This window comes from Vicugna pacos, chromosome X (genome assembly GCF_048564905.1).
Source record: "Vicugna pacos chromosome X, VicPac4, whole genome shotgun sequence".
Classification (NCBI taxonomy): domain Eukaryota; kingdom Metazoa; phylum Chordata; class Mammalia; order Artiodactyla; family Camelidae; genus Vicugna; species Vicugna pacos.
Genome location: NC_133023.1, coordinates 42,005,059 through 42,019,594, shown reverse-complemented (window position 1 = coordinate 42,019,594; position 14,536 = coordinate 42,005,059). Strand labels below are relative to the sequence as shown.

The following is a 14,536-nucleotide window of genomic DNA, read 5'->3' as shown; positions in this document are numbered from 1 at the left end:
CTATCTGAGATGGAGTCTCCCAGGCTATAGTCCTCATTTTGCGCCCCCAAAACTTAACCCACAACTGTCACGTTGTGTGATTCTATTTCAGTCGACACTCCGAGCCATTTGCTTTTGTTTCCATACATTTTATTTATACAAAAATTACACCAGAGTTAATGCATTGTTATTGGGTTTGAAAACATTCAGTTAATTTTTTCAGAAAAGGAATTTTTAGAAATCATTTTGTCCCCCCCATATTTACCATTTCTATGGGTATTCATTCCTTTGTGTTGATCTGGGCTTGTATTTGATATGGTTTTCCTTCACCCTACAGAAATGCATTCAGTATTTTGTATAGTGAAGGCCACTGGCAGATAATTCTGATACGATTTTGTTTGACGGAAAAAGACTATTTTATCATTATTTCTTTGTTTTCTTTAAACGACTATTCAGGGACAGACTTCGTTCAGACATCCAGTTCTAGGAATTTTAACACACGTGCAGGTTCTTGGAACCACCACTGCCATCCGTGTTCGGAACAGTTCCACAGCCCCCAAGAAACCCCCAGTGCTGTCCTTTTGTGGTCACGTTCTACCTCCCCACGCTGAACTGTGGTACCACTGATCTGTTCTCAGTCACGATAACTGTGTCTTTCCAAGATGGTCAGACGCATGGAACCATTGAAACGTGACCTGAGCCTGGCTTCTCTCGCTAAGCATAGTGTTTTTGAGATTCAGCCAAGTTGCTGGCTGTATCAACAGTTCATCCTTTCTACCGCTGAATAGTATTCGATTGTATGGAAATAATTCACTTGGTTGAAAGGCATTCGGTTTGTTTCAAGTTCTTCTCGGTTATGACCAGAGCTGCTATAAGCATTCATGGTCAGTTTTTTGTCTGAACTCAAGTTTGAACTCCTCTAGGGGAGATACTTATGGGTGGGACTGTTGGGTCACGTGGCTAAGCGCATGTTAAATTCCTAAGAAGCAATGAGGCTGCTTCACGTAGGGACTGTACCACTTTACATTCCCATCAGGAACAGGTGGTCAATCCAGCTGCTGCCCATCCTCAGCATCACGTGGTATTGTCACGTGCTTCTCGTTTGCTTGTGTGTTTCTTGTTTTGTTTTAGCATTTTCAGTCCAGGAAGGTGGGTATTCACCTTAGTTTTCATTTCAGTTGCCTCAGAACCACTGAAGTTGAACATCTGCTCCTGTTCTCGGTTGTAACCTACATATTCTCTTCACTGAAGTATCTGTTCAAATAGTTTTCCATTATTTTCTAACTCTTGAGTTCTGATAGTTCTTTATATATTCTGGATACAAGACGTTTGATAGGCACGTAACTTGGAAGTGTGTTCTCCCAGACTGAAACCCTTAGCAGTGTCCTTCACAGGGGGAAAAGCAGTTTTGCACGTCATGCCTAAAACATCCTTGCCAACGTCCAGGTCAAGAACTTTCTGTTGTTTCCTTCTAAATGTTTTACAGTTTCATGCTCCTGATTCATAGCTAAGATTCACTTTTAGTGGGTTTAAATATAACAGTTGAGCTCCTTTTAGCTCTGGATGGACATCCAGTTCTTCCCATACATTTGCTGAAAAGACAGTCCTCTCTTCATTGAGCTGCTTTTGCACGTCTGTCCAAAAGGAATTGGCCATATCACGTGACGCTAGTTCTCGGATCTTTCCTTTGATCTAATTATTTGTGAGTTTGTCACGTCACAGTTGTCACACTGACTTTTGTGTACTCTAGTTTTCTAAGTTTTAAATGAGATAATGTGACTCCTCCACTTTATTCTTCTGTTCACAGTTGTTTTGGAGATTCTGGTTTCTTTTGCTTTCTGTATAGGATTTACAATCAGCTTGTTTGTATCTCCACAATATGCTGCTGGGATTTTTATCGGAATTGCATTAAATCTGTAGATGAATTTAGGGTGAACTGACATCTTTACCATGGCAAATATTCCAATCCATGATCACGGTATGTTCTTACATTTATCTACGTCTTCTCTTATTTCTTTCTTCAGTGTTTCGCAGTTTTCAGCATACAAATACTGTGCATCGTTTGTTAGAGTCACAACTAAGAATTGCCCTTACTTGTGAGTGGTAAGTGGTATTGCTCTCTTAAGCTTCATTTTCCAACTCTTTTTTTCTTTTTGCTCACATATAGAAATGTGATTAATTCTGTGTTTTAATCTTATAGAAGGCACTCTTGATAAATTCACTTATTAACCGGGAGGTTTTGGCATATCTGCTGTATATCTGTGTGATTTCAACAGAGATGGTCACGTTGTCTGTGAACTGGAACAATTTTAACTTAACCTAATGATTTGTGCTACAGAGTGGATGAATCTCCAAAGCATTGAAGCAGACGGGGAAAAAGGCAGACACAAAAGATTACGTATTGCATGTTTATGTGTCTAACTGGCTCTAGGAAAGAGAATTCCCACCTATAATCGATACAGAAAGCAGACCAGTGGTTTCCTGAGGCTGAGTGTGGATGGTGGGGATTCAGTGGGATGACGCCCGAGGGAACTTTATTAGCTGATGGAAGTTTTCTCTTTCTTGACGTTGGTGCTGGTTACTGGGATGGTAGCTTTTGTCAAAATCCATGAGCCTATATACTAAAATAGACACATTTTTGCTTGCAGATGAAACCCGTTTGATACAACTGCTAAAGAGAAACCTGAGTATCACTGCAGTTTGGAGGAACAGCCACTCAGTTTGCAAATAAGTAACAGCCAGACTGTAGCCTTCTAATAATGAAAGTATTCGCGGTGTTATCAGTCCTGCAATGTTCTCCTTGTGGGCAACAAGCAGGGGACTCTAGCCAGCCTCTGCAGTCCTCCCCACCCTGCTCCCACACGGAGGAGCAAAGTGTGCTTCGGACAAGGATGCGACACTGCCGCTGAGGTTGGGCTGCATCCGTGGGAGCGCCCTTCTGCCTTGATTCCTGACCTTGCCCTTGTCCCTGGTGCATCCCAACGTGGTGCCTGCCCCACCCCCTCGGCCCAGCACTGGGGAAAGAAGTAAGAAAAGGAGATACCCGAGATTTGATACTTGGGCTCCTCCCCTGTGTCCCCATTCCGGGTGCTGGGAGCCCAGATTCCTAGACAGCTTCAGAGACAGGATAAAGCGTAACCTGGGGCTGCTGCCTTCCCACAAGGCACAAGATTACCTGGCTCTCAGCTCTCTCACGCTCCCGGCTAAAAGCAGTGGGCTACTCACAGTGCAGCTACATCTTCCCACGTCTCCGCCCTCTGCTTTCAGAAGGCTCACTCGCGCCTAGACCTTGCCTCTGGTACCTGCTCCCTCAAGGCTGCCTGAAATATCAACGTGCTCTCATCCCTCCTTCCAAGGCCTCCCACACACAGACATCTGAGGACAGTGCAGGGTTGTTCCTTTGCTCCACATCCTCATCTCTGACCGCCCTCTGTCTTTTAAACTTTATTCTTTCACGTGGTCATTGGGTAGGGACACCCCATTTCATTTCTCCAAGTCTGTACACTGGGATATGTCAACTGCTTCCAAATGAAACTACCTGTATTTGCTGAACTGCGAACGAGGGCAGCTGGCCTGGCAAGGGACTTCTGTGTCACCCTCAGGGGTGAGAGTCCATTGCCGATTGGGATGCTGACATGTTGGCCTCTCGGGGATGCTGCAGTGAGGGTGTGTGAGGACAGAACCTAGCCGGACATGTCAGGAGGCTGGACGGGTGATGGCAAGTCTTCAGATTCTCCTCAGGAGCAGGGAAGCCATGAGGGCTGGGGTTCTGCCCCAGTGAAGGGGCTGGGGAGCAGTATGGGTTTCCCGGGTGGGCGGGAGGGTGGGTGTCTGCAGAGTGGTGAGGTGGGGGTGTTGCCCCCATGGCACGGTGAGCCCCTCGAAGGCAGTGGCAGCACACTACAGGGGGCACAGCACACATTAGGCCTCAAGGAGTCCTGGGTTCGAGTCGCAGCTCTGCCACCTGCTGGCTGTGGGACGTAGGGCAAGTGTGTTCCCTCTCAGAGCCTCAGTGTCCTCATCCATGGAATGGGCCTGATCACCCCTCCTATCGGGGCTCTCTGGTAAGTGAAATCAAGGCCACGCTAGTCATTGCACGTCAATATTCAGGATAACTTTGTGCCTAATAGTCAATGACTGGATGCAAGTGAATCGGTGAACGCTTCACAACAAACGTCTGAGGAGTCAGAGGGCACAGGCTTGGGCCTGCGGCGAAGCTGTGGGAGCTGCCCAGGTGCGTGCACCCCTCAGCCAAGGCCCTGGCACATAGCAGGGCCTCAGAAAGCACTTGCTGAGATGGGTTGAGGGCTTTTGTTGGGGGAAGCCTGTGGGAAGCCCGGGGCTGAGGGCAGCAGGGAGGCCTGTCTTGGTCTCCTGTTTGCCCTGTGAGGGAGGAGGATTTAGGCCGCGTCTGATGTGACCATCCTCTGCTTCTGGGGGACCCGCAGTCTGTCCACCTTCCCCAGGCCCCCCCCTTCCTCCTTTCCCCCAAGGCTTCCCGTCTGCTCTCTTCCTCTCTGCCACCCTGCTGTCAGCACTGCCCCCTGCAGAGCCAGGGGAGCAGGGCCCAGGCAAGGAGAGGACAACCGCAGGGAAGAGGGGAGCAGGGGATAGCGCTGCAAGGCTGGAGGCTCGGGGAGGTGGCGAGGCCCCAGCACCCCACCTCTGAGGGCCGATTTCTCCTCCTTTCCAAATGAGCTGCCGTACCTCAAGTGCCTGCTGCACACAGTGCTCAAACGGACGCCTGTGGCTGTTGGTGAGCATCTTCCCCTTGCCCCTCAAAAGGCAGGTGTCTGCTCTGTGCACAACAGGGTCTGGGAGGTTCCCAGGGCGAAGGAGCCAGCAATGTTGACGTGTCATTTACTGGGCCAGGGCTGGGGTCCCAAATCCCAGACCCTTCACCTAGAAAGCGGGACCTGGGAGGGGACTCAATTTATCAGAATCAAAGAGTCCATGGGGTCAACCTCAACCCAGCAGCAAGGGAGGCAGAAATCAAAGCACCAAGAAGGCGGAAACCCACCTGTAGCCCATGCTTAGGGGAGGGCCCGCACCGAAACATCTTCCTCAGGGGGAGTGACCAGGCCGACCCTCAGACGGGCTGCACTAGTGGCTCAGGGCTCTGCTGTGGCTCTCTGGGGATCCTGAACCATTTTTGAGCGAGGGGACCCGCGTTTTCGTTTCCAGGGGGCCTGGCCAATGAGGTAGCGGGGGCTGGGTCAGGACCCAGGTCTGGCTGAGAGACAGGCAGCTCTTCTCTGGGCTAAGAGGCAAGTAGGTGGTGGGGGCGAGGTCCTGATACCACTCTCTCCCTCCCCTCAATCTGAGGCCTTGTCCTCCAAGCTGTGGACATCACTGGGAGTCCTAAGAAAGCCCCACACAAGGCCCCTTTCTACAAATGAGCCCCTTCCCACGGGTCCAAAGTGGCTCTGCCCTCACTGTCGTCCACCTGGGGAATCAGTCCTAGCCCAAGCCAGCAGGGGTGACCCAGTCCTTGAAGGCACCAGGACCTAGGCCGGGCCTTGGCCCAACTGGGAGAGCCTTGCTTCCAGAGAAGAAGGGCCCAGGGCCTCCCGAAATGCCTCGGGTCAGGGTCACGGCAACAGGCTGTCCAGGTCTGCATGCAGCTTCATTTTCAGTAAATTGACTCTCAGCAGTCATGGCTTCCCTTCTACCTGCTGGACGGGTGGGAGTGTCACTGAGGCCTTCCTCACTGTCCTCAAGACTCACTCGGTCTGAGGGATGAGTTCCTGAAACGGCGGAGGGCGAGGGGAGGCTTCCCGGAGAGTGACTCCGAAGACTAGGTGGCCGAGGCAGGTCCTGCTGGGTGTCTGTCGACCCTGTCCCTTGGTGGGAGGGACCGGCCACCAGCCCACAGCTCTCCACCCCGTCCCTGCTCCTGCGGAACCCCGCTGGTGTCTAACTGGGGCCCCACCGTGTAGGAAATCACGAAACCGTGTGGTCGGAGCCTCTCACAGCTCACGGTCTCCACGCTCAGCGGGCACCTGCGCACCTCCCAGGCCCTCCCCACGCCTCCCTGCTCTTTAGGCTGAGGCGGCCTCACCTGTCCCAGAGGGCCCGAGCACCTGCCACACCTGCCCAGGAAAAGGAGGCAGAGTCCAGGCTGATTTTGCAACTTTAATGAAACACTGATACCAAAACCACGACAGCACGACAAAAGCACACGACGAAAGCAGGAAGGGCAGAGAGCGCTGCATCTTGCAAGCCGTCTTCCGTGGACGGTGGCCAGGGAGATGCTCCTCGAGTGCTCTGTCGGGAGGGGCCGAGGCGGCACTCGGGCTCGAAGGGGCTGCTGGGCTGCTGGGCTGCTCAGCGTTGCCTGCACACCCAAGACACAAAGGCCACAGCAGAAGTCCCATGACACGTGAGACGAGACGGAGAGAAGGGGCAGACCCAGTGTCTTCTCATGTTCTCCTCGTTCCCCCCATGCCCAGGCCTTCCCTGCCTCCTGGCAGTCCCGCCACCCCGACCCCCTTTCATAATCTCAAGGATGGACTCGGAACCTTACTGAATCCAGGAGAAGAAGCTGGCACTGGTCCTGGCGGCATTTCTGGTCCGGATGGTGGAGCTGGTGCTGGGGCCGTCGAGGAGGCTGGTGCTGGCCGCAGCATTGGTGCCGCTGCTGACGCCAGCCCTCCAGGTGGCCCTCCGGTTGGCACGGTTGCTATTCAGAATGTACTGATGGTATCGGGCCCAGAAAGCGAAGGGGATCCGGGCCCAGGCGTCGCCGAAATCTCCGTCCTCATCCCAGGTCAGCAGCTCGACCTGTATGTCGTCCCAGCTCCACCGCCCAACCAGAGCTTCGTCCCCGATGTTCATCTGGGCCCTCATCCGCGCCCTGGCGTGTTCCTCAGCCATATCCACATCCATCGTCTTGAAAGCATCATCCACGGCCTCCAAGAAGTGAGCCCTCCATTCCCGGGGGTCTCGGTTCTGATACTGCCATGGAACAACAGCACCGTCCCAACAGCTGCCCCCCTCCTCCGCTGAGCACCTGCTTCCTGCCTGCCCCTTCCTCAGCGCTTGATGGAGTCTTTGTAAAAGATCAACCCAACTGGAATCGGGCTCCTACTCTTCTGCGCCAGACCTGGGATTCCGCCCCCTCCACTCCCTACGTCTGCGAACCTGTGTGAGTGAGTGAATCGGGAACCTCTGTGGCCTCACTATCCTCACTGGATGAACAGCAGGACAAGTCCGGGACCCAGGAACGAACAAGGGACGGGAAGCGCCAGCCCCAGTGCCTGGCCCTGAACAGAGGCTCCACGTTACCTGGGCGATGAATCTCAGCACCCTCATCTTGCTGGTCTCGTGGTGGGCTCGCAGGCCCCAGAGGAACTCATACTCAGGGGGGCTGCTGTTGGGGATCTTCTTGTACTCCAGGTACCTAAGCGAGACAGAAAAAGAAACCTGCCTCCAGCCACACAGACCTGCTGCCGCACGAGTGGCTCCCAGGCGGCCCCTTCCCAGCCCGGGCTCCTGCAGGACTGCCCTGGCCCTCCAGCCCTTGCCTCCTTCCCAGGCTCGCTCCCGGGCTGTCTGCTCTGATGATGAGGCCTTCACAGCCTTAGGCCATTGGTCCTGCCCAGCGGCCACGGGGAAGTGCGGGGGGACACGTGTATGGGGTTTGCTCAGGAAGGCCATGAGATTCGTGCCTCTGCTCACAAGGAACCCAGATCCCTGTCGGGTGTGTTGTAAACAGAGGAGACATTTCTTCAGGCCCCCTGCTCTGAGTACAGCCCACCACAGGGCCTCCTTGGTGGCCTGGCTGAGCCCTGGGGCAGTCGCCCACAGAAAATGACAGTGAGTTCAAGATACTGTCAGCCCAGAGCAGCGCACGCCAGGCATCCTCCCCATCACTGGTGTGTGTGTGTGTGTCTGGGGGGGGGGTGTTGTGCTCGCTCACGGGCCTGTGTGAGTGCACACGTGGACTTCAAGCACCAAGGGCAGGCTGGGCCTCAGCTAGGAGGTCAGCAGGGCAGGGCTCCAGGCTCAAATGGCTCTTAACCCGCCGGGGCCACGCTCAGACATCCACCCTCTGGGCGGCCTGCTCCTGAGATGTAAAGGAGGGGACGTTCTCTAAGAGCCTGGCGGGCAGGTGATGAATGAGGCGGTGGTTGCATCCCGCCCTCCTCGTGCTCTCGGTCCACATGTGCCACCTTTTCCCAACCTCCCCGGAACCCTCCTCCCCCAACACTCACAGCCCCTCACTCACACCGCACACCCGTCCCTCTCCTTAACGTGTGGGCTGAGGAACGGCTTCCTCAGTCAGGCCAGCACACGAGGAAGGTCTGGGTGTGAGGCAAAGTTAACTCAGTCAGTACTCACTTCTGCTTCACAAAGTCGTCTGTAATGAGTTTCCTCAGATCGCCAAGGAACGGGTGCCTGACCCTGAGTGCGAGGAAAGGAATCCAGGACTAGAGACACTGGAGGACTGGAGCCCTCCCTAGCAGGACTGAGCACTCCCTGGCCTGGAGAGCGTCCCCATGGAGGCCTGGGCAGGCAGCAGAAGCCACTGCTCTGCCATGCCCCTGACAGGGGTCTGATGGAGCCTCCAGTCCTGACAGTTTCTCTTAGACCTCCTGCGGGAAGAGGGCAGCCACACGAAGCAGAGAGGGGACTCAGAGCTCAGGACCGTTTCTCCACCACCCTGGTGGGACCCATTGCACTGTACCTAGCCCAGGACACCACTCCCCACCCAGACCACCAGGCTACCGCGATCCTGGGGCCTCTTGTGGCCAAGGACACACAGGGCAGTGGGAGCCCTGAGCCCCTAGTCATACCCAGAGCGTAGTCCCATCTTGCGTAGAGCATCCCAGAGGACAGCTACGAGGGGAGATGAGGTACAAGAACTTAGCGCACGAAGGTCAGACCGCGGGTGACCCCCCAGCTGCAGGTCAGCCACTCACCCTCGCTAGCACGGTTGCCGTTCATGAAGATGACTCCCAGAATCACCAAGAGGAGGCTCAGCCTGGGAGTGTCCTTGGTCCTGAAGGTGCGGGAAGAGGGATCCTGTCCAGCAGCCATTTCCCCGAGAGACCACAGCCGGCTCACCCACCTTGCCTCGCCTCTCCCAGACCGCTGCACTACCGGGCAGTCCCTCCCACTCTGCACTGCCTGCTACCTGATCCAGACAATTCACTCCCCCGCCTGAGACTGAGTCACTTCATCCATCAAGTGAGGATGCGAACACCTCTTCCCAGGGTAGCGCCGAGGATGGGCTTAGGCAGGGAGCAAACGCCTGGGAACCACGTCCAGAGACACAACCAGCCCTTCCCTGCCCTCGGCTCATCGCATCGGGAGCACAACTCGACGGGAGGCTCCCCTCAGGGCCACTCTGCCAAGCCCTGGCCAGGCGCTGACAGGAAGAGTTGAGCAAGAGGCCTGTTTTCCTAGGAACTTGGGGGAAGGGTGGGCAGCGGTGAAGCCTGGAGAGCAGCAAGGCCTCGCCCCAGGCTACTGCCCCTGCCAGCCCTCAACTACACGGCCCTGCTCACTGTGGGTGGGAGCTGGGCTCTGCCCTCCACCCTGTTTTCCTGTTTTCCTGAGTTCAGTGGGGAGGCACCACCAAGGAAGGCCATCACCCTCCTGCCCTCTCTCACTTTCCCAGGAGGCGGGCTGAAGAATCCCGGGTGCAGACCAGGATGTAGAGGTGTTCCTCCTTGTCGATCTCCTTCAGGTGGATCCCGAACTTCTACGTGGGGGACAAAAACAGAACGTGAGATCAAACGTCCTTGCTGGGCGTCCTGCCTGCAGGCAGCCACTCAGTTCCCCGTTAGAACTTTTCCTCAGTGGGGAACCCAAAGCCCTGGGCGTGGATGGAAGGAGAGGGGCCACGGAGGGACTGCCCTGTGGGAGCTCTGGCACCGCCGGCTGAGGCAATGGGTCCCACGTCAGGAGACAAGACATGCTCGGAGAGGAGCACGAGGGAGAGGCACCTAGGGAAGGAGGGACCCAGTGGAAGCTCCCGTGTGCAGAGGCCGAGGAGGGCTCCCTTCCACAGCAGAGGTCCCCACACTGGGTCTCGGGGGCTGCAGGGTGCAAGGTTCCCTGCTGCTCCTGTTCCACGGGGCTGCCCCCTCCCCCGGCCCCGTGCCCACCTTCTCCAGCGTGTAAGTTGCTCGTTCAATGATCTCAGGGAAGTGTTCGTCGTATTCTCGGATGACGTCCTTCAGCATGTCTGCGGGAGGGGAGGGCGAGGAAAGCACCGGGCTGAGCAGGGGCCACAGGGCAGCAGCCCCTCGGTCATCCCTGCTGAGGGGGGCGCAGTCAGGCAGGCCCCCACACTGTGCACCCGCAGCGATCAATCAGACAGAGCCCGAAGGGTGCGGGCAGGTGATGGGAGGCCCACAGGACAGGGCTGGGGGAGGGGGGAAGGGCAGAGCTCCGGGAGGGGCACAGGTTGCCCACCTGAGCGCTTGATGGGGATCTTCTTGTAGTCTTTAATCATCAGATATTTCACCAACTTATTTGCCTGGAGAAGGAAGAGCACATGGGGGATCAAGGCGTGGGGGACCTCAAAGAACTGGCCCCCTGGGGAGGAGGAGGGAGATGGGGAAAGGCAGGCCTCTTACCCTCTCTTGCAGAAGGGTCACGTTGCGGGGCGGCAAGCACAGTACGTGCCGTGAGGGTACCTGGGACCTCAGGGCCATCGGGGGCCGGGGGGCTGGCTGAGGCCGCACCGTCGTCACTGGGGGCTGCGATGCCCTCCAGGTCGGTGGGACCACGGGAGGCTCTCTCTCCTCCTCGCTGCTCTCATATTCGTCATCCAGGTGCTTGGACTGTAGCATTAGAGAGAGGACAGACTCAGGGCCCGCAGGCTCCCCGTCCAAAAGGCTTGGCACACATCTTAACCAGAGCAGGTACTTGGAAACAGGGGTAGTACGAACAGCGGATGGCATGTGCTGAGTGCTTACTAAGTGCCAGGCACTGAGCCAACCACTCCTCCCTCCAGGCCCGAGGGTAGGGACTCCGTGGAGTAAAAACATGCTAGTAAACGTGCCTTGGAGAAACACGGACCAGCTGAGAGAACAAGAGGGGAGGGGGGGAGGGGAGCGGAGGGGAGGGGTGGGAGGGGAGGGGAGAGGCGGGGCACAGGGGAGGAGGAAGCAGAGGGAGGAGAGGGCAGAGAAAGCAGGAGAGCCAAGGGGGGCTGGGGACAGCAGGGAGGTCTCACCTTCTTTGTCCTCTTGCCTCCAGTCCTGGCCCTGGGCTCAGCACTCTGCTGAGCGGTGGCAGCTGCACCCTCAGGCTCAGGGATGCTCGTGGCCATCTTGGCCTTGGCAGCAGCTGTTGCCGCCACATTCTGAGGCTCCACCCACCGAGTCTTGGCCAGAGCCTTCCCAGACTTGGTCGTCTTGGGCCGGGTGGCTGCCCCCTCCCCGGCAGAGGCCGCCTGCGGACCCCCGGAGGCAGCACTGGGGCCCTCTGTGGCAGCCTCTTGGGCTGGGGCAGGTCTCTTGGGGCGTGGGAAGGCCATGCCACTGACACCTGCCGGCTGGCTGAAATCAAAGACATCGTTCTGACCCAGGAGGGCTGTCTTGGGCCGGGTGGCCTCTGTCCCACTGGTGCACGGGGCCTGGGAGAAAACACAGGCTGAACTAGGGCCCTCGCTAGCAGCCTCCTGGCCCTGGGAGGATGTCTGGGGCGGCGTGGAGGTTGCGGGAGCCCCGGGGGCGGCCATCTCGCTGTTGACTAGCATCTGGGAGCTGTGCGGAGAAGCGAGGCTTGTCTCAGGGGTGGCTGCCTGAGCCTCGGGCTGGGCATCTCCTCCTGAGGCCTGGCCTGTGGCCACTGAGTGGTTAGCGACCACCTGATTGTAGGTGGCCCGGGCGGCAGCGGCAGCGGCCCGAACAGCTTGGTTGGAGGCGGTGGCACGGGCTACGTTGGCAGCACGGGCGGCAGCCTCGTTGGCAAGTGTTTCTGGATCCAGTCGAAATGCCTCCATCAGAGTCCTGGCCAGCATAGGGTTTTCCAGTTCCCAGGGCTCATTCTGCAAGACCAGGGAGGGGAGGGGAAGGCAGACAGCTCCACAGGCTCTCCCTGTGCTGGCCAGCCTCCTCTCAGGGGCCAGCATCCCCGACAACCCCCACACCCTCCCCAACCCCTGTTCTCCCAGCAGGAGAGGGAAGGTTTGGGGAAGCTGGGCAGTCCTTCCCCATTCAACCCTCTCCCTTCACCCACCCTCACCCTCAGCCTCCCTGGAGTCACAGGAGAGAAGGCCCAGGGCTAGCAGGTGGCCAAGGGGCCTCACCGCTAAGATGCGAAAGCCTGGACCCAGGCTCCCAAAGGCTCTGAGGATACGGATGTCAAAGCTGGTGAGGGCGCCGTAGCCTCCAAAAGCACCAAATTCTTCATAGTCGTTTCCTTCAGCCATCTCTTCCTCCCCGACGTCATCGCTACCCTCGTCCATGTCTTCCACGTTGTAGCCTTCGGATTCCATGCGGTAGCTTCCCTCAGCCATGCTGGGGGTCCCAAGGAGAAGAGAGCTCAGCCTGAGAAAGCAGGCAGGGGGAGGCCTCTTCCGGGGGAAGGGGCGGGATCCCTGGGAGGTTGGGGAGGGGGCAGCAATCATCAGGTTACCAGGCAGTAGGTACAAGGGGGTGGCGGAGTGAGGGCTGCAGGGGGAGAGTCTGTCAAGAGACAGAACCCCAGGAGAAGGATAGGGGAGGTCGGAGGAGACCCGAAACTGAAAGGGGACTTTAGGACAGGCAGGCTCCCCATCCCAGTGGCTGGATTGGAACAGGGGGTGGACTGGTGGGCATGGGTCCCAAGAGTCACAGTGGGGATGCGTTGACAGAGGCAGAAATAAAGCGCTCGAATTTAATGGCTGGAGCAGGGGGCTAGGCTGCGGGCGGGGGAGCAGGTGAGATGAGAGGGCTCAGAACACGGGAGCCTCGGGAAGCTCTGGGAAAATGAATCGCAGGGACCCTTTGACTAGGTCCGGGTTGGGGGGAATTCAGCTGATCCCGACCGGTCTAGGTTGGCCTCATACAGGACTGCTCCGGGTGGATGGGGTGGGGTCCTCGGACCAGTTGAGGCTTAAACTGGAGCGATGGAGGTCTCAAATGCAACTCCAGGAAGGGGGCAAAGCGGTCAGCTCCGCTGGAGTGATCTCTGAGCTCACCGTGCTTGGGGTGGGGGTGGGGCCTCTGCTCTCAGGAAGCCCAGCAGGCAGCACACTGGTCTGCTAAAGGGGTTCAGAGGGTGGGCTCCGGTGCAAGCAGGGCTCAGGTCGTGGAGCCAGCGTCTGGTGGCGGAGGTGGTGGAGCTGGCGGGGTGCTTCTATCTAGACTGCGGGTCCAACGGGTTCGGTTCTGCGTGCTTGGGCTTTGTTCAGATCCGGGGGTGGGGGTGGGGAGGGCGCGGCGTAACGGCTTCCACTCGCCCTCTCCTGGTCCTGCCTGGGGCTGGATCCTTACCTTCCCTGGAGCTCCAATGGCGTCCGTCCACAGCACCAGGAACCCCGCAGCCGCGCCCTCGCCTACTGCTGCCAGCACAGCAGCTCCGACCACCCCGCCCCTTTGCTCCGCGCACCCCGGGCGGCTGGGCAGCCTGCGCATGCGTCGACCCCTCCAGCCTGCCCGCTTTCCCAACAAAAGCCCTTTCCAGCGGGTCCCCAGTGCGCATGCGATTCCGCGAGTGGGTGGGCGGGATGGGGGGGGGGCGTTTGCTCCTTCCCGCCAGATTCCCCTCTCGCGCCCCCCACCGCAGGCCCTGGAGTTCCGTTCCACCCATCCATCACCTACCCTCAATCCCCCCACTTCTGCACAATGCTTCTCAGCCCTGCCCTCCCCCTTGCCTCCAAGTTGCTCCAGTGTGGTCTGGAATACACTATGCCCCTCTCCCCAGCCTGACCCCTAGCTCACCGATACAGAGGTCTCTAGCTGAGTCTCTAACTGCAAGGAGAGAAATGGAAATGGGGAGAGGATGCCAGTTCCCTTTGTGTTCCCTCCACTATCCATCTCTGGCTCCCAGACACCCTGGGAACATCGGCTTCCCCTGCGCTCTTTCTGCAGCTTGTGTGTCCCAGCCCTTTCTGTGCTGGGCGTTGTCTTCCTCTCATAGCAGCCCTAGGGGAGGCGGGGTGGATGTCACCGCCCCCATTTTACAGATCGGAAAGCCGAGGCACAGACAGACACATGACAAGACCGTGGAGCCAGGAAATGAAAAATGCAGAATGGGGGCCCGGGTCTTCCTGACCCCCAAAACCCATCTTCCACTCGTGCTGGCCCCGGAGGCTGAGGCACCCTCCCCTCTTCAGTTTGAGTAACGGATCCACACCACCTCCCCTGCCCTGATCAACATCTGTCCAAACAACCAAGGTTTGTGTTCTCTGAGACCTAAGCTCTTGCTCTGCATCTGGGAGGACACAGGGAGAGGCCCCAGCCCCTACCCTCTGCCTGCTCTATGTGGGTCCGTCCAGGTGTGGGAATTGCCCCTTGGGGTCCACTCCCTGCTCCGACTGTCAGGCTTCTTCGCTGTGAGTGGCACAAACGCGCTGCCCCTGAGGCCTTCCTGGTGCCCACCGAAGTGGCAGGAC

General features: G+C 57.5%; 1 protein-coding gene and 1 non-coding gene across 4 annotated transcripts; both read right to left on the bottom strand.

Moving 5' to 3' along the window:
* Positions 1 to 6,101: 6,101 nt before the first annotated feature.
* On the bottom strand, positions 6,102 to 13,576 carry LOC140691896 (melanoma-associated antigen D4). Of its 3 annotated transcripts, none has more exons than XM_072956276.1 (13): positions 13,416 to 13,576; positions 12,248 to 12,458; positions 11,171 to 11,986; positions 10,569 to 10,775; positions 10,405 to 10,468; positions 10,095 to 10,174; positions 9,597 to 9,688; positions 8,904 to 8,983; positions 8,778 to 8,820; positions 8,323 to 8,385; positions 7,267 to 7,381; positions 6,501 to 6,936; positions 6,102 to 6,316 (listed from the first exon to the last, which is right to left on the bottom strand). In XM_072956276.1, exons 2-12 carry the CDS (start codon positions 12,455 to 12,457, stop codon positions 6,502 to 6,504), a joined length of 2,205 nt encoding a protein of 734 aa, XP_072812377.1. In that variant the 5' UTR covers position 12,458; positions 13,416 to 13,576; the 3' UTR covers positions 6,102 to 6,316; position 6,501. The 3 variants fall into 3 exon arrangements, with proteins under 3 accessions (XP_072812377.1, XP_072812375.1, XP_072812376.1); XM_072956274.1 differs by having other exon boundaries at positions 6,506 to 6,936; positions 13,416 to 13,575; XM_072956275.1 differs by lacking the exon at positions 13,416 to 13,576 and adding an exon at positions 13,121 to 13,373 and having other exon boundaries at positions 6,506 to 6,936.
* LOC140692071 (small nucleolar RNA SNORA11) lies at positions 7,609 to 7,736 on the bottom strand. The gene has a single exon (XR_012067652.1). It is a non-coding gene; the product is annotated as a small nucleolar RNA SNORA11 (small nucleolar RNA).
* Positions 13,577 to 14,536: the final 960 nt, after the last annotated feature.

What these genes read in the sequence shown, in the direction of transcription:
- LOC140691896 (XM_072956274.1), bottom strand. Translation starts at nt 12,457, where the DNA reads ATGGCTGAGGGAAGCTACCGCATGGAATCCGAAGGCTACAACGTGGAA. An exon ending in TCAGCCCGCCTCCTGGGAAA is followed by an intron (nt 8,984 to 9,596) that starts GTGAGAGAGGGC and finishes CCGCACCTTCAG; the next exon opens with GACCAAGGACACTCCCAGGC. An exon ending in TGCTGAGATTCATCGCCCAG is followed by an intron (nt 6,937 to 7,266) that starts GTAACGTGGAGC and finishes GTTCCATGGCAG; the next exon opens with TATCAGAACCGAGACCCCCG.